The 20,686-nt window shown below is 43.0% G+C and overlaps 1 protein-coding gene across 2 annotated transcripts; it reads left to right on the top strand.

Annotated features, from left to right (window-relative positions):
* Nucleotides 1–11,291: 11,291 nt before the first annotated feature.
* Nucleotides 11,292–19,786, top strand: LOC139296388 (Krueppel-like factor 6). Of its 2 annotated transcripts, XM_070918783.1 has the most exons (4): nucleotides 11,292–11,585; nucleotides 13,838–14,420; nucleotides 15,633–15,756; nucleotides 16,841–19,786. In XM_070918783.1, exons 1-4 carry the CDS (start codon nucleotides 11,484–11,486, stop codon nucleotides 16,890–16,892), a joined length of 861 nt encoding a protein of 286 aa, XP_070774884.1. In that variant the 5' UTR covers nucleotides 11,292–11,483; the 3' UTR covers nucleotides 16,893–19,786. The 2 variants fall into 2 exon arrangements, with proteins under 2 accessions (XP_070774884.1, XP_070774885.1); XM_070918784.1 differs by lacking the exon at nucleotides 15,633–15,756.
* Nucleotides 19,787–20,686: the final 900 nt, after the last annotated feature.

Raw genomic sequence — 20,686 nt, 5'->3', positions numbered from 1 at the left:
CACACACACAATCCCCAGAGCCCAATATAGAGTCCATTACTTTGGAATGCCACACTGCTTTCCTCTAAACACGAGATGTCCTCAGACTTTGCCGGGCCTGACCGGCGTGAGTCACACAGGACTCCAACAAACCGACATGATTGCCTAGTTACCCGTGCGGCTGCAGCGACTACATGTTTAGGGACGAAGTGACTCACAAACGCCCAAGATTACCCTGACATTAAAACCCACAGCTTGTGTAAATACAGCTCTATTATTCCCGCTGAGCTCTCTCATTCACTGTTTGCAGTGGAGTGATTCATACAGTCGCAACACGTGACCAGAAGACTGCCGCGGCTCTGAATTGGAAAGCATGGGGGGGTTTCCCCACTTGTCATTCTGCAAGTCTTCCTATAATTTCTGTTGAGATTATCACTTACAGGCTCAAGGAAAATATGACTGTATGACATCATTGAACTGAACTTCCTTAGATGGTTGCAGTTTCATGAGCTGTGCCATTTTAAAACATCCAGACTGATGCAAGAAATGAACATGTTTCATAATCAGAACATTTTTTATTTAATTTCAGAATCTCAATTATACCAGCAGGAAGACATCTTGAGTTCAAAGCATTTGACCGAAGGACCTACTGTAGAATTAAACTCCAACATCAGCAAGAGGCAACCTCGCTGAGCTCCTGCTGAGAGAGATTCACTAAACTCAGATTTGATATTGGGGAACCAGACGTCTGTCATGCTCCTTGGTGACTAAAACCCATCATTCTAGACAGAATTTTAGCCTTTGCCACAATACGAGAAGCGGTTCATAAAACATGAAGTCAGTTACAGGAAGGCCAAATGTCCATGCTGACCTGGTATTACAGCTGCCCTACTGATGAGCCTGGAATTGTTTTTCTTTTTGCTTCTGTAGTATGGAATCTCAAACACGACTGTACAGTATGTCGGCCTTATCACGTTGGCATTTACCAGGTGAGCAGGTTCAGTTGGCAAACGTAACTCAAACTGTGTATTAAGTTGATGAAATTCAATGACAGGAGGCACAGCTCAGAAACTCATTTTTAAAATATGAGGTCTCTGTCCAGACTTACATTATGGGAGGACAAACAAGCTCACCGAAAAGCAGTGGGTAATCCTGTTTGTAGTTAATACTGGAATGCGGGGGGGGGGGGGGATCACTCATTTAAGCACTCCAGATTGGATTAAAAGCAGTGCAATGTCACCGAACCTCAGCAAGAGAAATATGTCCCATCTGAAAGAGGCTAAAGACTGTCTTGTGAGGGCCTTTATTTCCTTGTGCTCAGGCCACAGGGGTGTTTTTCTGATTCACAAAAAAACTGTGAATCAAGCTGTGGTGCAAACAAGCTCTCAGAGGGAGCAGTTCGCCAGCTATTAGTCTTCTTCCTCTCCAACCACAAGCGTAAATTGCCTCAGCTTTAAAAACTGGCGTCATCATGCCCTGCCATCCTTGCATCTTTATACCTTTTTAGAAAAAACCTAAATGCAATACACTGGGGGAGTTTGTGTTGCAAAGTGTAAATGAATTGGTTTGGAGTGCTTCCACTACAAACGGCTATTATGAAATTATAATGTGATTTACACATCATTTGAATATGCATGACCACGACAGACGCAAAGAGGTTTTTTGTGGGTTTTTTGCCAGCGCTATTAGGCAGCTTTCCAGTCTTTGCACATTGTTAGGGAATTCCACAGCATTCTGGTTTGGCCATGTTGCTGACCGAACCTTTCATGAATTCATGAGTCCCCCTTCGCTCTAGACATGCTTCTTTGTGGCTTACTCTGCACACTGATACCCTGTGAGGCAGAAGGAAAGCTGACATGTTTTGTTAGCGTTACAGTTATCACTGGAAATATTGGTTTGCTTTTGGAAGAATCATCATATCAGTTTTCGCCGTTTTGTCGTGTTAGCGTGTTCAGCTTTTCTACAAGCCTTCTTTTCTTTTCGCATGAGTCAGTCAGACAGGATGTGGAATGCCGCTGATCGAGTGGAGGATTCCCCTCGGAGTGGGGAGGAAGGGGGGCTGGATTCCAAGTCTGGGTTACAGTGGGAAGGAAGGGGTCATTTTCCTGTTTGTTGGCGTTATGGGATGGCAGCCGCAGCGGATATCTGAATGGGGGTGGGTCGTGCAGGGTCCTCTGGGGTCATTTACTCCTATCATCACATTCACAGCTGCTGTGGATGGACTGAGTGGGAGGACGTGGGCAGAAAAAAACATCTCCCATGATGTACACTCCTCAAGCATGCTGGACTCCAAGTTGAAGTTGAATGGAGACAATGAAGTGGATCCTGTTGAATATCGCTGAGTGGAGCACTGTGGTGTGGCTGCCCAGCATGAATGAAGGAGATTTAAAAAGGGAACATCGATGCTTAGCCAAACTTCCCTGGATAAACAAAGGTTCAAATAAAACTCAGCAGTCTGAATGCACTGTTTCTGCAGACTGAAGGGCTTCTCTATAAGAACCAAGGGAGATGTTATAGTAAAGGAAGGCTCTGTTCACGTCCTGAGTTTTTTTCATTTAACAGTTTTCTGTTGGGAAGGTTCAGAACCTGCAGGGATTCACAGCTGTTTAATTCCAATCTGGACTATGTAGATATATGGAACAAAATCAGATCCAACAGATGATTTCTGAATTCTGAAGTCAGAATTTCTCCTGTCACAAAACTAATCATTCACATTGACGTTTTTCACCATTCTGGCAGTTTTAGCAAGCAGGACAAAAAGAATTGAGAAAGGAAAGAAAAATACCTTCTGTAATTCTAAACGTAAAGTGAAACGAGTTAAAACAAGCCTGGATAAAACTGGGACACAACTGAAACTTTCGACATGTTTTCCTACCTTGGCAGCAAAGACCTTTTTAAATATCTTTCCACTCTTTCCAGTGTCTCTACACTGCTGCCATACCCTTAGCTGCACCGTCTAATGTTTGTTTCCACTACCTGTTTTTCCTATCAATTCATCTGTGTCCTCTGCATTTCCCATTTGCAGGGATACGGCAGCTTCCTTCCTCTCATGAACAACAGGATGTGTGCTACTTGGACCGTACGTGCAAGTTTTTGTAACCTGCAAATCATTTTTTAGCTCTCTATAGTGCCAGTGACTCCATTTCCATTTTGCTTCATCCAGCTGCTGTTAAACTGATTTTGGGGGGAAGGAATGATGAGCAAAAATGCAAGTCTCATCTTCAAATTCTTGCTGTGACTTTGACAGTTCGATTAACACGCTGTAAAAGCAGATTTTATGAATAAAGGACTTAAATATACCTACGTTTTAGTAACATTTCCAACCTAATTCCTGTAAGTGATGAAGCAGTGGTGCAGTATAACACAAAGCATTATGGACAAATGGTTTTGTGTAAATTGCCAGGATTAACAGACCCTGCACATATCTCATTCATATCTTTCAGTCATAAATTCCTGAGGTGCAGTTAAGTCATTTCAAACCTGCTGTCATCTTTTTGTCTGCTTTGTTATGTTGAGATTCTGATGATTCGAATCATTAATCCAAAGCACTCTCTAAGTGCAGGGCCGATAATGGAGACGAGGAACCTAATAGAGCCTGTCTTTGAAAACTGGCCCTGCACTGTGGAAATGGTGGCCACTCGGCTTCATTACGGCACAACATGCATTTAACTGGTGTCATTATGACTATCCACTGTTTCGTTTGATGGCAGAAAACAAGTGAAAGGACGATATAGGGTTTTTAAAGCGTGTGAGATTGCAGAGAACGGGTCTTAACAGGCAACAGATTGCAAACATGTTGCGTTTTAAATCTGTTCCCCCGCCGTGAATAAGATGAAATACTTGAAGAGTTTGTTTTCATCGTCAATATAAGGGAAAAAATATATAACTACTTTAGGTGTGTCATTCAATAACACTCTGGAAAGTGTTTACTTTCCCAACCAAGAACTCAAGTTAGACCTCAATAATAATTGTTGATAAGTTGGTGTTTTCATTTTGCGCCATCAATCACGTTCTAAGCCGTAAATGCATCGACTGATATCTCACATATATCTCACTTTGGAGCGAAGCTGCTTTCTTATTCCACCGAGGATCAGCTTTCAATTTATCTCTCTCTCTCACTACGATTCAACAGAGGTGATAAATCTCCAGAGCTAAAGCAAAGCTAAAACAACTGACCTCAGCGCTCACTGATAACAGCTGTGTGCGCCCCTAAACTGAAATCAATACTTTTACAATCTTTTAAATTTTTTACATCTCACACATTTAGCTGATGCAATCGTGTGGAATAGACGGGTCACTGTCTTGTTCAAAGATGTTGAATTGTTGTTACTTCTGCAGGGAAATCTGCTCAGTCTCCATGGCTACGTATCTGCTGCGTACATATATTTTAAAAAGAAAAACACAATTACATGCAAAGTATAAATTAAAAACATAAACTAAAAGCATATCAAATAATATTAAGGTTACGCCCAGTCAAATGAAACCAAACATAAGCTCACTTAAAACAGTCACAGTCACATTGGCTCCTCACAGGGATCAAGCTTGTGACCCTCCGGCTGTTCTCTCTAACCCTTTGGTCACCCTGCCGCTTTGTCATATCTTCAACAGAAGTGCAGTATTCAGTGCAGGGATGTTTTCCCCCTTGGACCAAACCAGAGAATTCAGCAAATTGACACGCTTCTCGGTTTATTGGTCAAGGTAAAGTGAAGGCTTCTGTTTCCACGGACCAGCCGGTCATGAGACCACGATGACTCATAGTCAGCTGTGACTAGGCCCTCTTAAGCATGATTCACTCCGGCCACCGCCGATTATTTCAGTAAATGGCTCTTTGATTACAGGTACACACACACAGAGGTTGGAGTGAGTGCATCCATGCATAGGTGAACAGTTACTACAGGATTAGCAGCTGCATCACAAATCTTCTATATAGCAACATGCCAGTAAAACAGTGGACTATTTGCTGCACAAAATAGTAGCTACGTATATAGTAAAAGATAATATGTAATGTCCACAGGTGCATCTGTACCCCCACCTGAAGGGTGCTCATTGCATTTATGGGCTAGTCAGCAAAATCCAGATTACAAAGTGCGAAAAACAACACACTCATCTGAGGTTTCCTATCGTTTTCCTGTTTTCAGCTGTTAATTTGCCTTTTAAGAGCGTTGTCACTAATACTTTGGAGTAATTTTTTTCCCCTGAATTTCCCCTGTCAGGCTTACTGCTTCCTCTTAGGCTACATGCAAACCTTCTCTTCAAAATAGCAGTAACTCTAAACCTAATGTGCAGACATTTGCAGAAATACATTGCAGACCCCAAGTTACAAGTATCAGTCATACTGTGTCAGTCATAATCAACCGAAAACAAAAGCAGAGAGAAGTTCTGCAAAAGCGTTGGTCATCTGGCAACTCATTACATTAGCCAATCAAATACGATCAATGCAAGTACACATGCAGCACGGTCCCATGTCGAAATGTTGTCTTTCAGTACGTTCACCTCCTCCATCCCACACCACCACCAGCACACAGGACCTTGGTTGGATTAACACTTGCGGTTGATCCATTATATCAACTACAGTAATAATAAATGGGGTTTATTGGTTTATGCTAAATTATTCAGTATCAAATTATGAAATTAATCTGCATTATCTTGTTGGTGCGTCCCGGTTGAGCTGATTTTACCTTCTATGTTCAACGATTTTTATGTTGGATAATGTTACGTCGTAAAATGTCACAAAGTCGAAGAAAGTGCAGACGTGTTCGCTTTCACTGAGATTGCCATGTTTATGACTGCAGCACACATTTCTGCTGCTTCCCACCACTACATTATGGCTGCCAGAGGGCACGTGTGGCTCACTCTTTTGTTAACAGTAGCTATTGGCGGCTCAAAAAGTCGTAAGAGGTTGCCAGATGACATCACACAGTAATTAGCACATCAATACATTTGCTACACCACTTCTGTTTTTCCCAAGCTTGTAGCAGACAGAGTGTAAAGCACTGCATCAGACAAAAAAGTCATTCAGATCGGCATCAACTGCCCCAATTTGTCTTCAGACGCTCTGAGGCTGTTTGGGTCTCTAACTTGTCGCTTTAAAGAGATGATGTCACCAGCAGCACTTAAAAGCTTTCCATACATGCCTCGCCATACATATTAGCACTCACCCTCCCTGTACATTTATCTGTCTCTCTACAGCTCTCACTTCTTCTCTCGCTCCGTCGGATCGCTGCTTTAGTGCTCCCCTGGGACGCTCAAACCCAGAATGCAGCGTTCCAGCAAACGGTTAACATACTGTCGGCGGGTCGTCTGAACTCGGCCTCCGTCTCTGAGATGAACAGATGACGTGTTCCTCAGATGGGATGAAGCCGAGTCATGACTCATCTAATGTACAGTTGATAGATGTGGGAAACACGCCAGAATTGACCTTTCTTTGTGAACATGTCTCATGAGTGGGATTCTGGGTAACTCCTGTAGGCTCTCTCAGAGCTGCGTTTCTATATATGGACTGGCTGATTTCAGATTATCAGAATTAAAGCTAAATAAATTGTTTAAAATACCCATGCTGTGTGTCATGATGCAAGAGCCTCCAAGATATGTGAGTTCTTATATATACATTTTGATTAGGTGTTGTGATTTGTTGATATCTTTGCAAACAACCTTCTAATCCAAAATATGTACATTCTGTATACATTTCCATACTATTCCCATTGCCAAATGTGTTTATTGAGTATAAATAATTAAGTCTGTATTGATTTGAACTGTAAAAGCTTTTTGCTCTCCCCTCAAAAATCAGATGTCTCGTAAAAACCTCCTCTTCTAGACCTATTATTGAGATTGGTTTTTTGTTTTTTTTTACATGTATGTCTATTACAACAGAAAAACAAGTCATCCACAATAAAATAAAATAACACTTTAATGACAGCTGGCCAGGTTTGTGGCATGGCCTCCACCTGTGGCTACATCAGCTATGGTGAAGCCTACAGTACAGCTACAGCAAATACTGGAGTCTGTAGGCTCCATTGCCATACACCATGAAGCCTTTACATGCAAATATAAATAAAAAAGATCTATTTTAGAACGCCTAATGTAACCAAACCCATAAAAATGAATGTGGTAACTTAAAGCTCTTCTCTGTGGTTATGCTTGGTTATGTTTTGAATATTGCTTCAGTCACAGGCACCAATGTTTTTATTTTCCAGCGAACATGTGAACATCACTTAGGATCTTTGCTGATTCCCCTCACAGTTCTTACTCATCCACGGAAAGTGGACTGAGTCCGCTTAATCGCGTTCAGCTCTGAGCTTCACATTCACTCAGATCATCCGATATAACTGCCTCGTACCGTTGGACTGTTGGGAGTTGAAAACCTTGTTCAGCAGCACAGGTGTTGCAGAGAGGAAGAACATGTCTCCTTCAGTTTCCTCAGGATTTAAAGCAGCATTCGCATCGTACGTTTGCTTCTCTGAGCATTGCATCTGACAGGACTCCATTCCCTTTAATCACTGAGGTCTTATGATCCTGATTCATATGCAACAAAACCCAAGATCACTCAGACATGTGATGTAATGAACCAATTACATTAACTCTGCTTGTTTTCGCTGCAGAGTCACTCCGCAGACTGTTGCTCGTTGTGCCTGCTTTACGCTTTTACATACTGTACTTTTCTTCTTCTCTGAATATCTTTGCATTTCGATTAGATTCAAGTGACAGGCAGTCGGGGTACCACACACTGAATATGTTAGCAAAATCAACTCTCTCATGCATCCAAATAGTAATCCCACCAAATGGCATACATTTGCGAGACAATCAATCAAAAAGCGTAGACACAACATGCTCAGCGTCTAAATCGTTGTCATTAGTTATTATTCTATCTGACTATTCTCTCCAAATGGCAACAACAAAACATTTTTAGCCTCACTATAATCAGGCACCAGACACTGTTTGCAAATTAAGAACCGGCCATTATCTGCTGTGCAAGGAATTTTAGGACAGCTAATTAAAAGTGAGTGACCATTTTTTGGCATGGTTTCCAAATGCAGGATTTTAAACTGTGTTGTTGGATGAGAAACAACAACAGTTTGTTTTCTCTGCTTGATTGCTGACATTTTCTGTGGTTACACTTTTTATGAAAGGACTCTGACTTTGTTTCCTATGTCCATGTATGTCCTATGCTGGCTGATTATGTGCTTTTCAGCTGTACAATAAATATTAACGTTGTGGTTTTGGATGCTGTGCAAAGATAAGATTATAGCATCTACTTAACTGTATATAGAATAAAAACATAAAATCATGTTTAGTAATATATGATAACCTATATTTTCTATATAGTTTCTGCAACAATATTGTTTGCAGTTTTTGAACTAGGCACGTCGCAATTAATCAAACCAACACGTTCTCAAGTAGACAAAGCCATCAAACATACAGGTCCAGTACACGAGGCCTATACAAACACAAACATTAACAATGCCTGACCAGCACAGAGCAGTGTTGCTTATCTGCCTGCTGTTTATGCTCATTACTTTGTTGCTATGGATGCTGTTACAGACCAACATCCCACGTGCATTGCCACCAACATCAGTCACCGCTTCATGGCAACTGCACTGATTCTATACAGTCGTATGACTCGTGCTATCTTTGCATCAGAATCGGGATGACTTCTACTTCCACGAACAGGAAATGTGCAGGACTTTAACCTGATGTCACCGGTTCAGAGACGCTGAATGCAGAGTTTCACAGGGGAGCACAAAGTGTGTTTGGTGGTGACAGAAGAAAAGTTTTGGAGTCACTTCAGAGACATTAGCTGGTGAGTGCGCTGCAGAAACATACTGACATGAGTTTCAAATCAGAAATCCATATGAAAAAGCCACTGTGGTAAAAAATAAATGGAAGAAGGTGTAAATGTTAGCAGCCTGGATGCGTTGTTGTTTTAGGCATTACAAAAAAAAGTGACACGATTAGCAAATAGATATGAAGCAGAATAAAAACAAAATCGTGCCTCTGAATTAGAATGTAACTTCAAGAATCTACTTCATGCTCATTATTACTACATCTTCATGAAGCTCAGAGCTATCCGAAGACACGCTTTGATTGAGATTCGTCAGCGCACATAGATATGCATTATTTCAGTCCACATAGCACGTGCTAATGTGTTAGCCTTAGTATGCTAAGTTGCTGAGCCAATGATCTGCCAAGGGAAGAGCAATGATTTTGTTCGATATTTATCACTTAACAGTTCATTTGATGCACAGGTCAATCCCCAGAAACCTGCAGCATTCCTCTGACAGCATGTTGCATGTGAAAAGAAGTATTTCCCACTGAAGGTACATACAGTATGAGCATTGATATAAATACTCGATTGTCTCTCTCTTCTCTGTTTAAAAGGTCAACAGCGAATCATCAGCGCTTTAGGGAAGCATGACTCTTCCCTTCTATTACTTATCATCTGTGTCACGACAGAGACCTGTCCATGTGCTCTCTGTCCCTGAACCCCGTAGACTCATGACAAAATGTGATGCTGCTGAGTGCTGCAAATGTGCCCACAGCTGAGATCTCAACAAAAGAGACTCCGTTGTGGAGGCGCTCGACCGGGCCGATGGGTCAAACAATGGTGCTCTGTTCCAAATATGTTGTTTGTCACATCGCCTGCCTTTAACTCATCAATGCCGCTGTTGTTCCGCTTGATTTCAACTTTATCCCACATCTTATGCAACTGGATATGCAGTTTTACTCACATGTACTGTATGTAAGCCGTTAGTGAGATTAATAATAGCTCAGCATTAGTCATAGTGTTTTGACTGGTGGAGTGAGATTAAATAAATCCACTGAAAAGACTGACAACTGATGGAGCACAAACTCAAACGAATTGAAGTGTTGAAGGCAATTTAACTCCTCACTTAACAAAATCCAGTCAGTCTCAGACTGGATCACCTGTATTTTAAAGCCATGCAATAATTAACTACTGAGGGTTTGTTTTTCCAAAACAGATATGACATTTTACAAATGAAGTTTTTATGCTAACAGCATAATAAAGCCTGAAGCAGGGCACATATCGAGGACATAAATCTCTTCATATATCAACGTGTAGGCCTATTACCTCTGATTAATATTCATGCTTCTTTGATCTGGTGGAGAAGGGGAAGTGGGGAGCACCGATCACCGCAGAGCAATGATTATCTACATTAAAAGGAGGGAAAAGGGCAAATACATGACTGGAAGAGTGCCAGTGAGTATTTATAACATTCTACATTCATTCTAGAGCTGTGAGACATATATTGGGATCTTGCATTAGAAACTCTCACCATGCACCATGTGTGGCCCCGCGCTTTTTTTTTTTTTAACATATTCTTCTTTCCTGCCTACAGAGGAAACGAGTGAACCGGCGGTGTGGTTGCATGATCGTAATCAAGGGCAGCAAACAGGCTTTGCTGCAAGAGAAGTGAGCTTGCTTTCGTAGAAAAGAGAGAGCCACAAGTGATTGAGAATGAAACACACACACACACACACAGATGTACATTATCTCCAGCAGAAGCAAACCTGTCCCTCATGACGTGCCTCGAGCTGCTGCCACTACAATAACCTGCACAGCATTTTGTGAATAATCATCTTTATGGCAACTCTATTACAACTTAATAGCTTATTAAACTGTCTCCACTGTCACAGGGAGACTCATAATAATCCTCATGGATCTCTGGACAGCCATGAAAAGAAGAAGTCTATCTGATGTGATTCATAGACCACAGAAATTGATCAGATCTTTGACGATCCCCCTGAGTTTGCAGACACCTCCGAATATTATTGTGCTTTACAAGACAGCTGTTAGTGGACCACTGCGGATCTTTCTGTGCAGACTCTCCCCTCTACATTCAAGCCTCGAGTCGCCAGGAGATGAGATGTCCGTGGTGTGTGTGTGTGTGTGTGTGAAGTGTGTCTATTTAGAGACTGAAGCGTACAGCTTCACAGTCACCGCCGGCAGCCTGCGCTTCTCCTGCCGCCGCTCCGGAGAAGCTGAAGCTCACATTTGAATCGGTGGAAAACGCAACTTCCTGGTTTTGGCAGGAGAGGGGTCCGGGTTATATAGCGCTCTAAAAATAGCGCTGATTTAGCCCAATGGGAGCAGGAGGCGCTTCAGACCGCGCGCCAACCACAACAGACAGGATGAGTCGGCTCTGGCTCGGCATTGGCCAGGGGTGGTCTGGTAGGCGGGTGGTACGCTCCTGCGAGCTCATTGGTTGACGTGCCGAAACGTAATGTAATCACATGGGGGTGGGTTTGCCTGTAATTTTGAATCGGGGGGGAAGTTTACAGTGCGCTGACGGACTTTTGGAGAGTTCAGTGTTGTGCGCTCTCGGTGCGTCACACGCTCAAAAGCTCCAGTGGAAGCGCACGACTCCAGACCATCATACATGCAAATACAGCCGAGCCTCCAGCGTCTCCCCGAACACGACAGGCTCCGCTTTCTCTAACTGCAAGCTTGAATTCGCTTCTACTTGTGGCTGCATCTTAGGAGTGAGATGGATGTCATCCCTATGTGTAGCATCTTCCAGGAGCTCCAGATTGTGCACGACACCGGATACTTTTCAGCTTTACCATCTCTGGAAGAGTACTGGCAGCAGGTAACGCGTTATTCCCTCCATGCCAACACGCAGCCTGACAGATCGCCCTGTGCTCGTGTTTAGAAGGAAAGGGGACGCGGGCTCATTTCGGTAAACTTGCTTTCCAGTGACAGCTGCGCGCGGACGTGCAGAAGTTGTGTATGTAACTCCGCGTTTGATTTAGTGCAACAGTTCACATCAACGTTCCTGTCGAGAGTCGCCTTTCATGCGTTCACAGGGGAAGTGATGCAAGTTCCCTCAGTGACAGATCAGATGTTACAGGGACTTCTTATGTACCTGGTTACACAGAACGGGGTTATTTAGATTTTTGTCAAATATTACCGTAATATTCCCGTTATAATAATAATAATAATAATAAGTCACTTGTAGTTTGACTGTGTTTTTTATGTCTTCGCATGCTTGCAGTAGTTTTTCGGGTGAGATTTGCAGTTGAACATGTCGTTGCAGATATTGGCGGCTCATGCTGGCAGGTTGTGAAGACGCACGTCGGCTTTGATGGAATAAAAACACGCTGTTACAGAATTAGCGACTGAACGGCGAACTGTGCGTCTTTGCGCGTATCTCCTCCTCTCTCTCTCTCTCTCTCTCTCTCTCTCTCTCTCTCTCTGTCACACACACACACACAGATGAGAGAGTGACAGACTGACAGAGAAAGAGAGAGAGAGACTGATTTCTATTCCAGTTTGGCTCGGCGAAGCGGCCCCTGGGTGACAGAACAGTGGAGTTTTATACTGGAGACGAGGGGAGGGCGAAAGTCGCTTGTTGTTCGGGTTAGGAAATGACATGAATTGGCAGCACGCTTCAGTCTTCTTCCGTCTATCTATCTCACTGTCTATCAGATCTGCTCGGGCTTCGGGCCAAGTCGCCCTCTCAGGGATTTAAAGCTCGCCTGGGATTTATCCAGCACTGCTGACGAGAAACATTTCTCTTGAATTCATTCTCTCTCATTACCTAATTCGCCTGCTGCGATGTCCCCGCAATATTCCTATTTTAGATATGAAGTGTTAAGTGATAAGTTGTGGAGACATTTTCCCACCTTAGGCATCAGTAAATCCCATCTGTTCATGAGTTAAAGTGGACATCTCACCGTCCTATGTGGATGTTCTTAATCCATACTGGTAATATTGTTGATGCTTCTCCTTTTTTATTTGAATGTAGTGTTTCTTTAACATGTATCAACAGTCTGCACACTTCTTTTGAAATAATCTATGTTGCACATGCCTCTCAGCAGCCAGAGAGCGACATCTCCTTCTCAGAGAGTCTCATTTGAACAGTTTTAGAGAGCTGACGAGGTACAGCTCTCAAAAAGGTTGAAGAAAAGTCTGAAAAAAAATGTGATTTTGTGCAGGAGGCTTCTTTCCCCCTCTTACCTAACTTGTTAATCTTCTTGCAACCCTCTCAGATTTATGGCGTGACCCCGAGCTGGGGGTTCCACTGGTCTATTCAGCTCTATTGTAATAACATTTGGCTGTAAATTGTAATCTGCTTAATTAGGAAACTGCTCAGGCCTGTTAGCGGCCCTCATATCTGGCCTGTGCTCGCTGACTGCAGTGGGTTGAGGAAGTGCTCTCTCACTTCCTTTTCAAAGAAAATAAGCCCACAATCCACAGCGGCTCTTGCAGTATTCATGCCAGGCTTTTTATGAACCCCCGTGAACCAGACCTCCCTCCTCTCGGTCCCTGGTGTGCTATGTTATTTCTAGCGATGCCTCCAAATGCATTATTAAATCCACATTACGTTGAATAATTGATAGATTTAAAAGATCTACAAGCACTTCCCTAACCCAATGGGGGGCTCTGTAGCATATGTAAATTTCATGACCAACCCCAACACACACCTACACGCACTCGCACACAACCATGCGGGCGTTCGCGGGTAAGAGCACCTTGTTCTTGCATGCTCTCAGAAGGAAATGTGCTGCTTGTAATCTTCCCTGATATGGCCTCAGAGGGCACCCTTAGAACGTACTTGACTATCCTCTGCATAGGACATTGTGTCTTGCCTCGTTCCTGCAGGGAGGAAGGAAGCGCGGCCAGTGGTGTTACAGTGTCACAGCATTTCCCCCTCCTGCTGCTGCTGCTGCTGCTAAGAATAAACACAGTGTACAGAAGAACACCAGAGTTTGTGTTTCCTGTGAAAACAAATCACTTTTTTTTGGTGTTTTCGGGACTTTCCATTTGAAGCGCTGTGTCACGGGCCTCAGGCTCTGTGTTTCCGTGAACTCACTGCTATCTCGTCTTCCCTCCACACAGACTTGCCTCGAGCTGGAGAGGTACCTCCAGAGTGAGCCCTACGTCTCAGCCACTGACCTCAAATTTGAGAGCCAGGAGGACCTGTGGAGCAAGCTGATGCTCGCCTGCGGGGACAAGTCAAGCGAGCCGGACCCAAAGATCTCCCACATCAAGGAGGAGGAAGACAATCAGGACAGCCAGCACCTCGACGCCGGTGGCTTCAACTCCGATGCCAGCAGCGAGGCCTCGGACAGCTCCGAGGAGCTCTCCCCTACGCTCGACTTCTCCTCCAGCTCTTTGACTGACATTCTGGGAGACGGTGGCGAAGACCTGGGCTCCGCCATCATCAGCACGCCGCCGTCCTCACCTGAGCTGGGCAAAGAGGGCTCTGTCGCCCAGGTGTGGAGTGGGATACAGACTGTGCTGCACTCACCTGGGAAAATAAGGACTGGGGGCACGGAGAGGACCCTGGAGAGGTCGGGGCTGACCAGCGGGGAGGCATCGCCTGACGGCAGGAGGCGGGTGCACAGGTGTCACTTCAACGGATGCAGGAAGGTGTACACCAAGAGCTCACACCTCAAAGCACACCAGCGCACGCACACAGGTAAAGCAGCTTGATGATGTTTTTATCGCTGCCATTCAAATGTCGTCAGTGCAAACTCTCTGGGGGGGGGGTACTGCCCAGACAGGTTATGACATCATGTTTTTAAACCACTTAAGTAAAAAGTAAAACTTTACTCAACTCATCTGATGAGTGAAAACCTCCCCAAGTGCAAGTTAAATGAACGTAGGTCTTGATTCAGTCTTAAAGCCTTAAAAAAACACCCCCACATACTTTGCATAGTTTGTCAGGAGGAATGCCCTCAACTGTGACCTAATTCACACAGAGGAACGTGACTTCATGCAGGGGGAAGGGAGACAGAGACGAGGGGGGGGCTCCTTTGTGGCTGAGCAGCACCCAGAGGATGTGGATCCTGAAAACAAATCAACAGTTCTCAGATTTCACCATGGGAAAAGACTCAGAAACTCATCCGTTTGTATTCACAGTCACAAAAAAAAAAAAAAGAGTAAGAAAGAAGAAATTATGGGAATCTGACATTTACAGTGTTTTGTTCGGGGTTCAAATGTGAGCAGTTTCCCTCGTCACCTTTGACCTCTGCCAAGCTGTGCCGCCCATTAGCAGAGGAAGTCACATTCCTAGCATCCCTCACAGACCATGTTAGCCACATGGTTAATGGCCTTTAGGACCATTAGGAACAGTCTCTATTTTTTCCTGCAGCTCTCCCCCATTACATAAGCCGTCTACTCGAGCAGCTCCTTAAAGCTGCATACCACAGCTCTCAAGACCCACAAGGCATGAGGTTGTTTTTCTCTTTGACTTACAGTAGTCAGCCCAATCTGCTTAGCGCCTACTTGTACAGGATCACATTTCTCTGAAATCAGTATTGTAAAACCTCTCAGATAAGTGAGAACTGTAAATATTGGCTACATATGTGAGTTGAATTTCAAAATGTCACATATTCTGACGTTTTGATTGGTAGCTCAAGATTACCACTATTATGGCATTTGTCAGAGGGCGAGCAATTATATTATATAGACACAAATATATCAGATTCAGTAGATAAAAAAGTTTATTTGACAAAATACTACCATGTCTGTGTTAGAAAGTGTCAGAAACCTGTTTGGTGGCTGAGCATATGCAGAAATACTTCTACAATGTTGTCTTTCTAAGGTTTTGAAATCTTTGAAAGCTTTTCGATCAAGAATGCACTTCCTGATAAATGTTAACTTTTTTATTCTATGCTGGTATTTGCAGGTGAGAAGCCCTACAGGTGTTCATGGGAGGGCTGCGAGTGGCGCTTTGCACGAAGCGATGAACTCACCAGACACTTCAGGAAGCACACTGGAGCAAAGCCATTCAAATGCAGTCACTGCGACAGGTGAGAGCGCTGGAAAGCCAGTAAATGTTCAACAGGTGCAAAAATGTGGGAGAAGTTAAGAAATAATAATGAAAAATAATGTCTCAAACAAATTGCTGTGAAAACGTGTTTTATTTCATGCCTCCTTCAAACGATTCCCAGAATATTAACTTCCAAACACCACAGTGAAGCTGTAATCCACTTCTCCTTACCTTTTGGTGCTTCGCGCTCAATCGCTAACAAAGACCGCCACTCATGTATGCAAATGAGTTTCTCAAAATGACATGTTAGGTGGCGGGATGAATGAGGGTCAAGGATGGACTGAGGGAATGGGGTCGGGGTCAAGGGGCTGGATGAAAAGAGTACAAAGAGATGGGCAAAGGGTCGTATGGGGATTGTTGATGAGTTGAAGCCTGAAGGTGTAGTGACGAGAAGGGCAGGGAGCGAGACCGGGCAACATCTCAATGAGCCGTTGTAGCTTTATCGTCCCCTTGTGGTTCTTGTAATGACAGCAAATGGCATTAGACAAACCTGTATAGGTTGTGGCCAGAAAGTGGATGAGAGCGAAGCGTGGGTCCTACCACGTTTATGTCATATCATCCAGCCACAGATCAGGAAAAACAGTTCAGGTCTCCTAGTCGGAGCTAACAGAAATATCAGACAGCTAATATATCTCCTAGTTGGGCGAAAAAGACTACCGAAGTGGCAAAATGGCTGCAAAGCCACAGTTGCTGGCAGTTTTATCTAAACAAAATCCAATTTAAACAGTAACACAGTTGATTGTTCTAATGAAAAATGAGCTACGGAGTGTTTAACTTGTTTTGATGTAATATTTTAGAAATAGCTAATTTAGGCTCAATTCCAATGATCTGCTGTGATTACAAGGCTAGCATCGAGGCTAACCATCTTGGAATAATGCATGAATGCTCAAAAAAAACAAGAGGTTTTCCCATTCTTCTGACACGCAGCTTATTTACAAGAGAAATCAGACAGCAAGGGGTCCGAACATTAAATGTAAACGTGTATATCTGGATATAAGAATGTATGCATTAAAACATTTAAGTTCTTAAATCCAACAGCTAAATCTCTATTTTTCCCTTCTCAGGTGTTTCTCCCGTTCTGACCACCTGGCGCTGCACATGAAGAGGCACATCTAAGATGGCCTCCGTGTCGAGATCTCTGAGGGATGATTCTGGTTGATTGTCCTGACCTGTGGGGGATCAGCGAGGCCGGTGTGTCCTGGGAGCGTTAACAGGGGCGCCGTGTTCCAGTCAGTGGAAAAAGATGAAGCAACGCAGGCTATTATTTGCACCATACTTAGTGCCTCCAACACCTCGCTGTGGAGATTGCTCTTGAAAGGCTTTTACAGAGGAGTGGGAGGGCGGGGAGAGACTTGAGGAAATTTCAAAAAAATGGAAAAATCTGGGCTGGAGAAGACGGAAAGAGACTCTTCTGTATGGTGTTCGATGCTTTTTTCCTGGAGGATTATGGGACTCCTGCGGGGGTGTTGTTCCTCCAATGACAGTGTGTTTGCCTGTGCGCATGGGGTCTGTGAGTGCCTGCGACTGGATGCCTGTGCTGGCTTTATGGAGCGGATGGAGCTTGCATTGTGGAACTGCGAGTGAATGACACGGAGAGGGTGATGTTTTGCGAGGGAGGTTTTTTGGGGGGGTGTCTGTGGTCTCACTGAGAATGAATGCAAGAAAAGGTTTCTGTCTGTGCTGTTTGAGTCTATTGGCTGTGGAGGGGAGTAAGGGGTTGTTTGGTGGAGCTGATTTGCTAGAGAGCGCCCCCTTTCTGCCCGGAGGTGGAACTACAGCCCCCCTATTCAAACAGGGGAGGTCGTTTTGTTTAGTGCAGCTATTAAATGTGCAATGTATTATGTAGCCTGTCTCAAAACATACACGCTATAAAGCTCATTTTGTTGTCCATTGTGTAAGCTCTGTATCTTAAAAGAAAAAAAAACAAAAAAAACAACGGTTGTACACAAACAGTTATTGCCATTATAACAGAAGTTGCATGGGATCTGGGGATGTGTTGCTCACCTGTTTGCTTATAGGACAACAAAATTCCATTCAAGAGCAGCTACCTTCATATTACTCAATATCATAGTATTGTACAAAACACATAAGGCAGTCATTTTTTACAATTTTCTTGATAAGTTGGGGATACCACTATTGCTTGGCAACTGTCTTGATGATGGGATTTTTGTTCCTTTTTCTTCACTTTTGCTCTTCTCTTTTGTTCTATCTGTAAATGCACTGTTGACCTTACTGATGCCTTATGTAAGTGGCCTTGTCCTGTTAAATAGATCTCTCTCTCTCTCTCACACACACATACACATAAACACATACACACCAAACGGGGGTTGCGAATGCACTAGTGCGTTATTGAATTGCTTTATAAAGGCTCTGATCCATACAGTCGCACCTTTGACCGTTTGTCTCGCAACAGACTCCTCTACACTCCTGAACGATTAAAAACAAAACTATATATCAGCTTCATAATGACTGCCATTTTTACATCTGTGCATTATTTGTTGGATATATCATAACTATATCAAAACTAAATCATATTCCCCAAAATGACCCAGGTCTGAGACAGAATTGTGGAGCACTTGGAAATGCAATTTTTGCAGTTTTGTAAAGGATTACTACTATGTAGTATAAGGTGGTGAGGATGCACTTCAGATGGACTGTAACTTGCTGTCAAAGGTACAGAGTCTTGGAAATATGTTCTCATGAAATGTGGCATCAGCCACCAAAATTGTGACAAATTAGATTTATTGCAAAGAAAACATTTACAGCAGCAGGCTCGGGCCATTTGTATCTGTTGATGTGCCAAAAGCTTGCAGTCTTTAAAGAAACTAATGACAACATTCTCAATCACGAGTCTGTTTTGATGTTGTATGTTTTGGTAAGTCTCAGCCCTCAGGGTGAGTCACTATCCTCACTCAGCCCTGGTTTAAACAACCCGTGATCTGACTAAATGGTACCAAAACCGGTCTAACCAGTTCAGCTGAGCTGTGCTGCAGGTCTAGAGGTTTCTGTCTGTGTCTGTAGGTGAACTGAGATGAGACCAGTACCACATGTATGTCTGTACCAACTTCACTATATGCATGTTTTAACTTCAGTTACATGACTTCAACACACTCCTCTGTGGGTTGATAAAATTCTCTGATCTTTCGAGTTTATTGAAATCCCGTCAGTTTCACAATTGGATAAACTCAATCACACTTTCCCCTATTTCTAGAAAACATTTTGGAGCCACAGCGTTTTTACTGGATAATATGTTTTGTTGAAAAGTTGAAAAATGGCTTTTCTGCTTTAAGGGTATGGCTGGTTTAAGTGGTCAAAAAACTTGTTGATGTCTGTCACTCAGTAGTCAACACCACAGGCAAACTCAACAACTGTACAGGTGAGCCTTGTCAACATTAAAGAAAGTCCATACACTGAGAAATGTCAAAAGTGCAAAGATATGTACATTGTAAACTAAGAGAATTTTGTAAGGAAGCTTCTATTTTGAAAGAGTATGGGACCAAAAACAAGTGCAGTGTGTTGTTTGATGAACCAATAAAGACAAGAGGCTGAAGAATTCTTGTAAAATAGAACACACTCCATTCTCCTTCATTTGCTTCTGTAACATCTTTGTTTTTGATTTGATTGAACGTACATTTAAAAAGGCACCAACTGCGTGTACACCTGTGGCCTATCATCTTTCAAGAAAAAAAACAAGAAAAAAAACAAAAAACTTTTCAGACGTGAATTGTTCTGGACACTTGAATTGTCATAATTTTGCATTCTGGTGCCCGCTAAGTATTACGTTTTTTATTTGCCATGTAATTTCTTTCTCCCAACTTTTCAAAGACCTGCGACGACACCCTATCTTTAGCTAGAGAATCTTTATTGGATAAACATGGAGATAAAATACGAGGCTCTATTTTTGTTTGTTTTATGGCATAACAAGATTTTTTCATTTGAAATTGTTTTGTAAAATAGTTTCTGTATGAATGTATTTTTTATTGGAAAATCGATAAAAAGAATTTATTGGATCTACACGTTGTTTTTGTTTTCTTTCTCCTGCAGCCTTCCCTGGACACAGTCAACCAGGAAGTCTCCATTTATGGGATATTCAGTAGATTCTCAAAGGACCAATTATCTGTTACCCCCTTTCCCTTTCCCCATAGAGGTCAAAGGTCAGGGTCAACTACAGAACTGCACCATACTGGCAGGGATTCAGTGACTAGAACCAGTTAGAAATGGGAAACCATCTGTAATTCTAAAACTTTTGCATTAAAGGATTATTCTTGCCTAGTTTTGGCCATCATTGCTGTCATTAATTATACCATTGCCCTGTGTTATTTTATACTGCCATAACAAAAGAAAGCCTTTGTCTTGTCTCTCAACACCAACTTCCTTACCCTTGTATGTGGCTCTCAGCCCCCAAGCCCATTGATTCCAACTAAACAGGTCACAAATATATAGTTTCGGTCGTCCCAGTAACTCACCTGATAGAGCGCATATCACGTATCAAGGCTGAGTCCTTACCTCAGCAGCTGGGCCTCAAGTCTGGCCTGGGCCCTTTGCTGCATGTCATCACCTCTCTCTCGCCTGCCTTTCCTGTTACTATCAATAAAGGCAAAACGCCAAAACAATATGAAAACAAATATATAGTTTCACTTTCTGAAAAGGCTCAGTCATTTCCCAAAACAGCCAGGCACTGCAGTTTTTTAGCAAATGCTACTCAAACAGGAGGAAAGTGCATATGTTGGGGACTATTTTCAGCAGTGGATTAATCCACATTTGGTGCACCAGTGAGTATTTGTGGCAGCAGGTATGGTGGGATTGACAACATGTCACCCTGTATAACAGTTTATTTTTTGGACAACAATAGAGCTCTATGGCACAGAGGAATAAGATGATACGAACAAGATTGGCTATACGGACAATAC

This window comes from Enoplosus armatus, chromosome 14, assembly GCF_043641665.1.
Source record: "Enoplosus armatus isolate fEnoArm2 chromosome 14, fEnoArm2.hap1, whole genome shotgun sequence".
NCBI classification, from domain to species: domain Eukaryota; kingdom Metazoa; phylum Chordata; class Actinopteri; order Centrarchiformes; family Enoplosidae; genus Enoplosus; species Enoplosus armatus.
The sequence above is the reverse complement of the archived record's forward strand: the minus strand, read 5'-3'. Positions and strand labels throughout refer to the sequence as shown.

What these genes read in the sequence shown, in the direction of transcription:
- LOC139296388 (XM_070918783.1), top strand. Translation starts at nt 11,484, where the DNA reads ATGGATGTCATCCCTATGTGTAGCATCTTCCAGGAGCTCCAGATTGTG. An exon ending in ACACCAGCGCACGCACACAG is followed by an intron (nt 14,421 to 15,632) that starts GTAAAGCAGCTT and finishes TGGTATTTGCAG; the next exon opens with GTGAGAAGCCCTACAGGTGT. An exon ending in AAATGCAGTCACTGCGACAG is followed by an intron (nt 15,757 to 16,840) that starts GTGAGAGCGCTG and finishes TTCCCTTCTCAG; the next exon opens with GTGTTTCTCCCGTTCTGACC.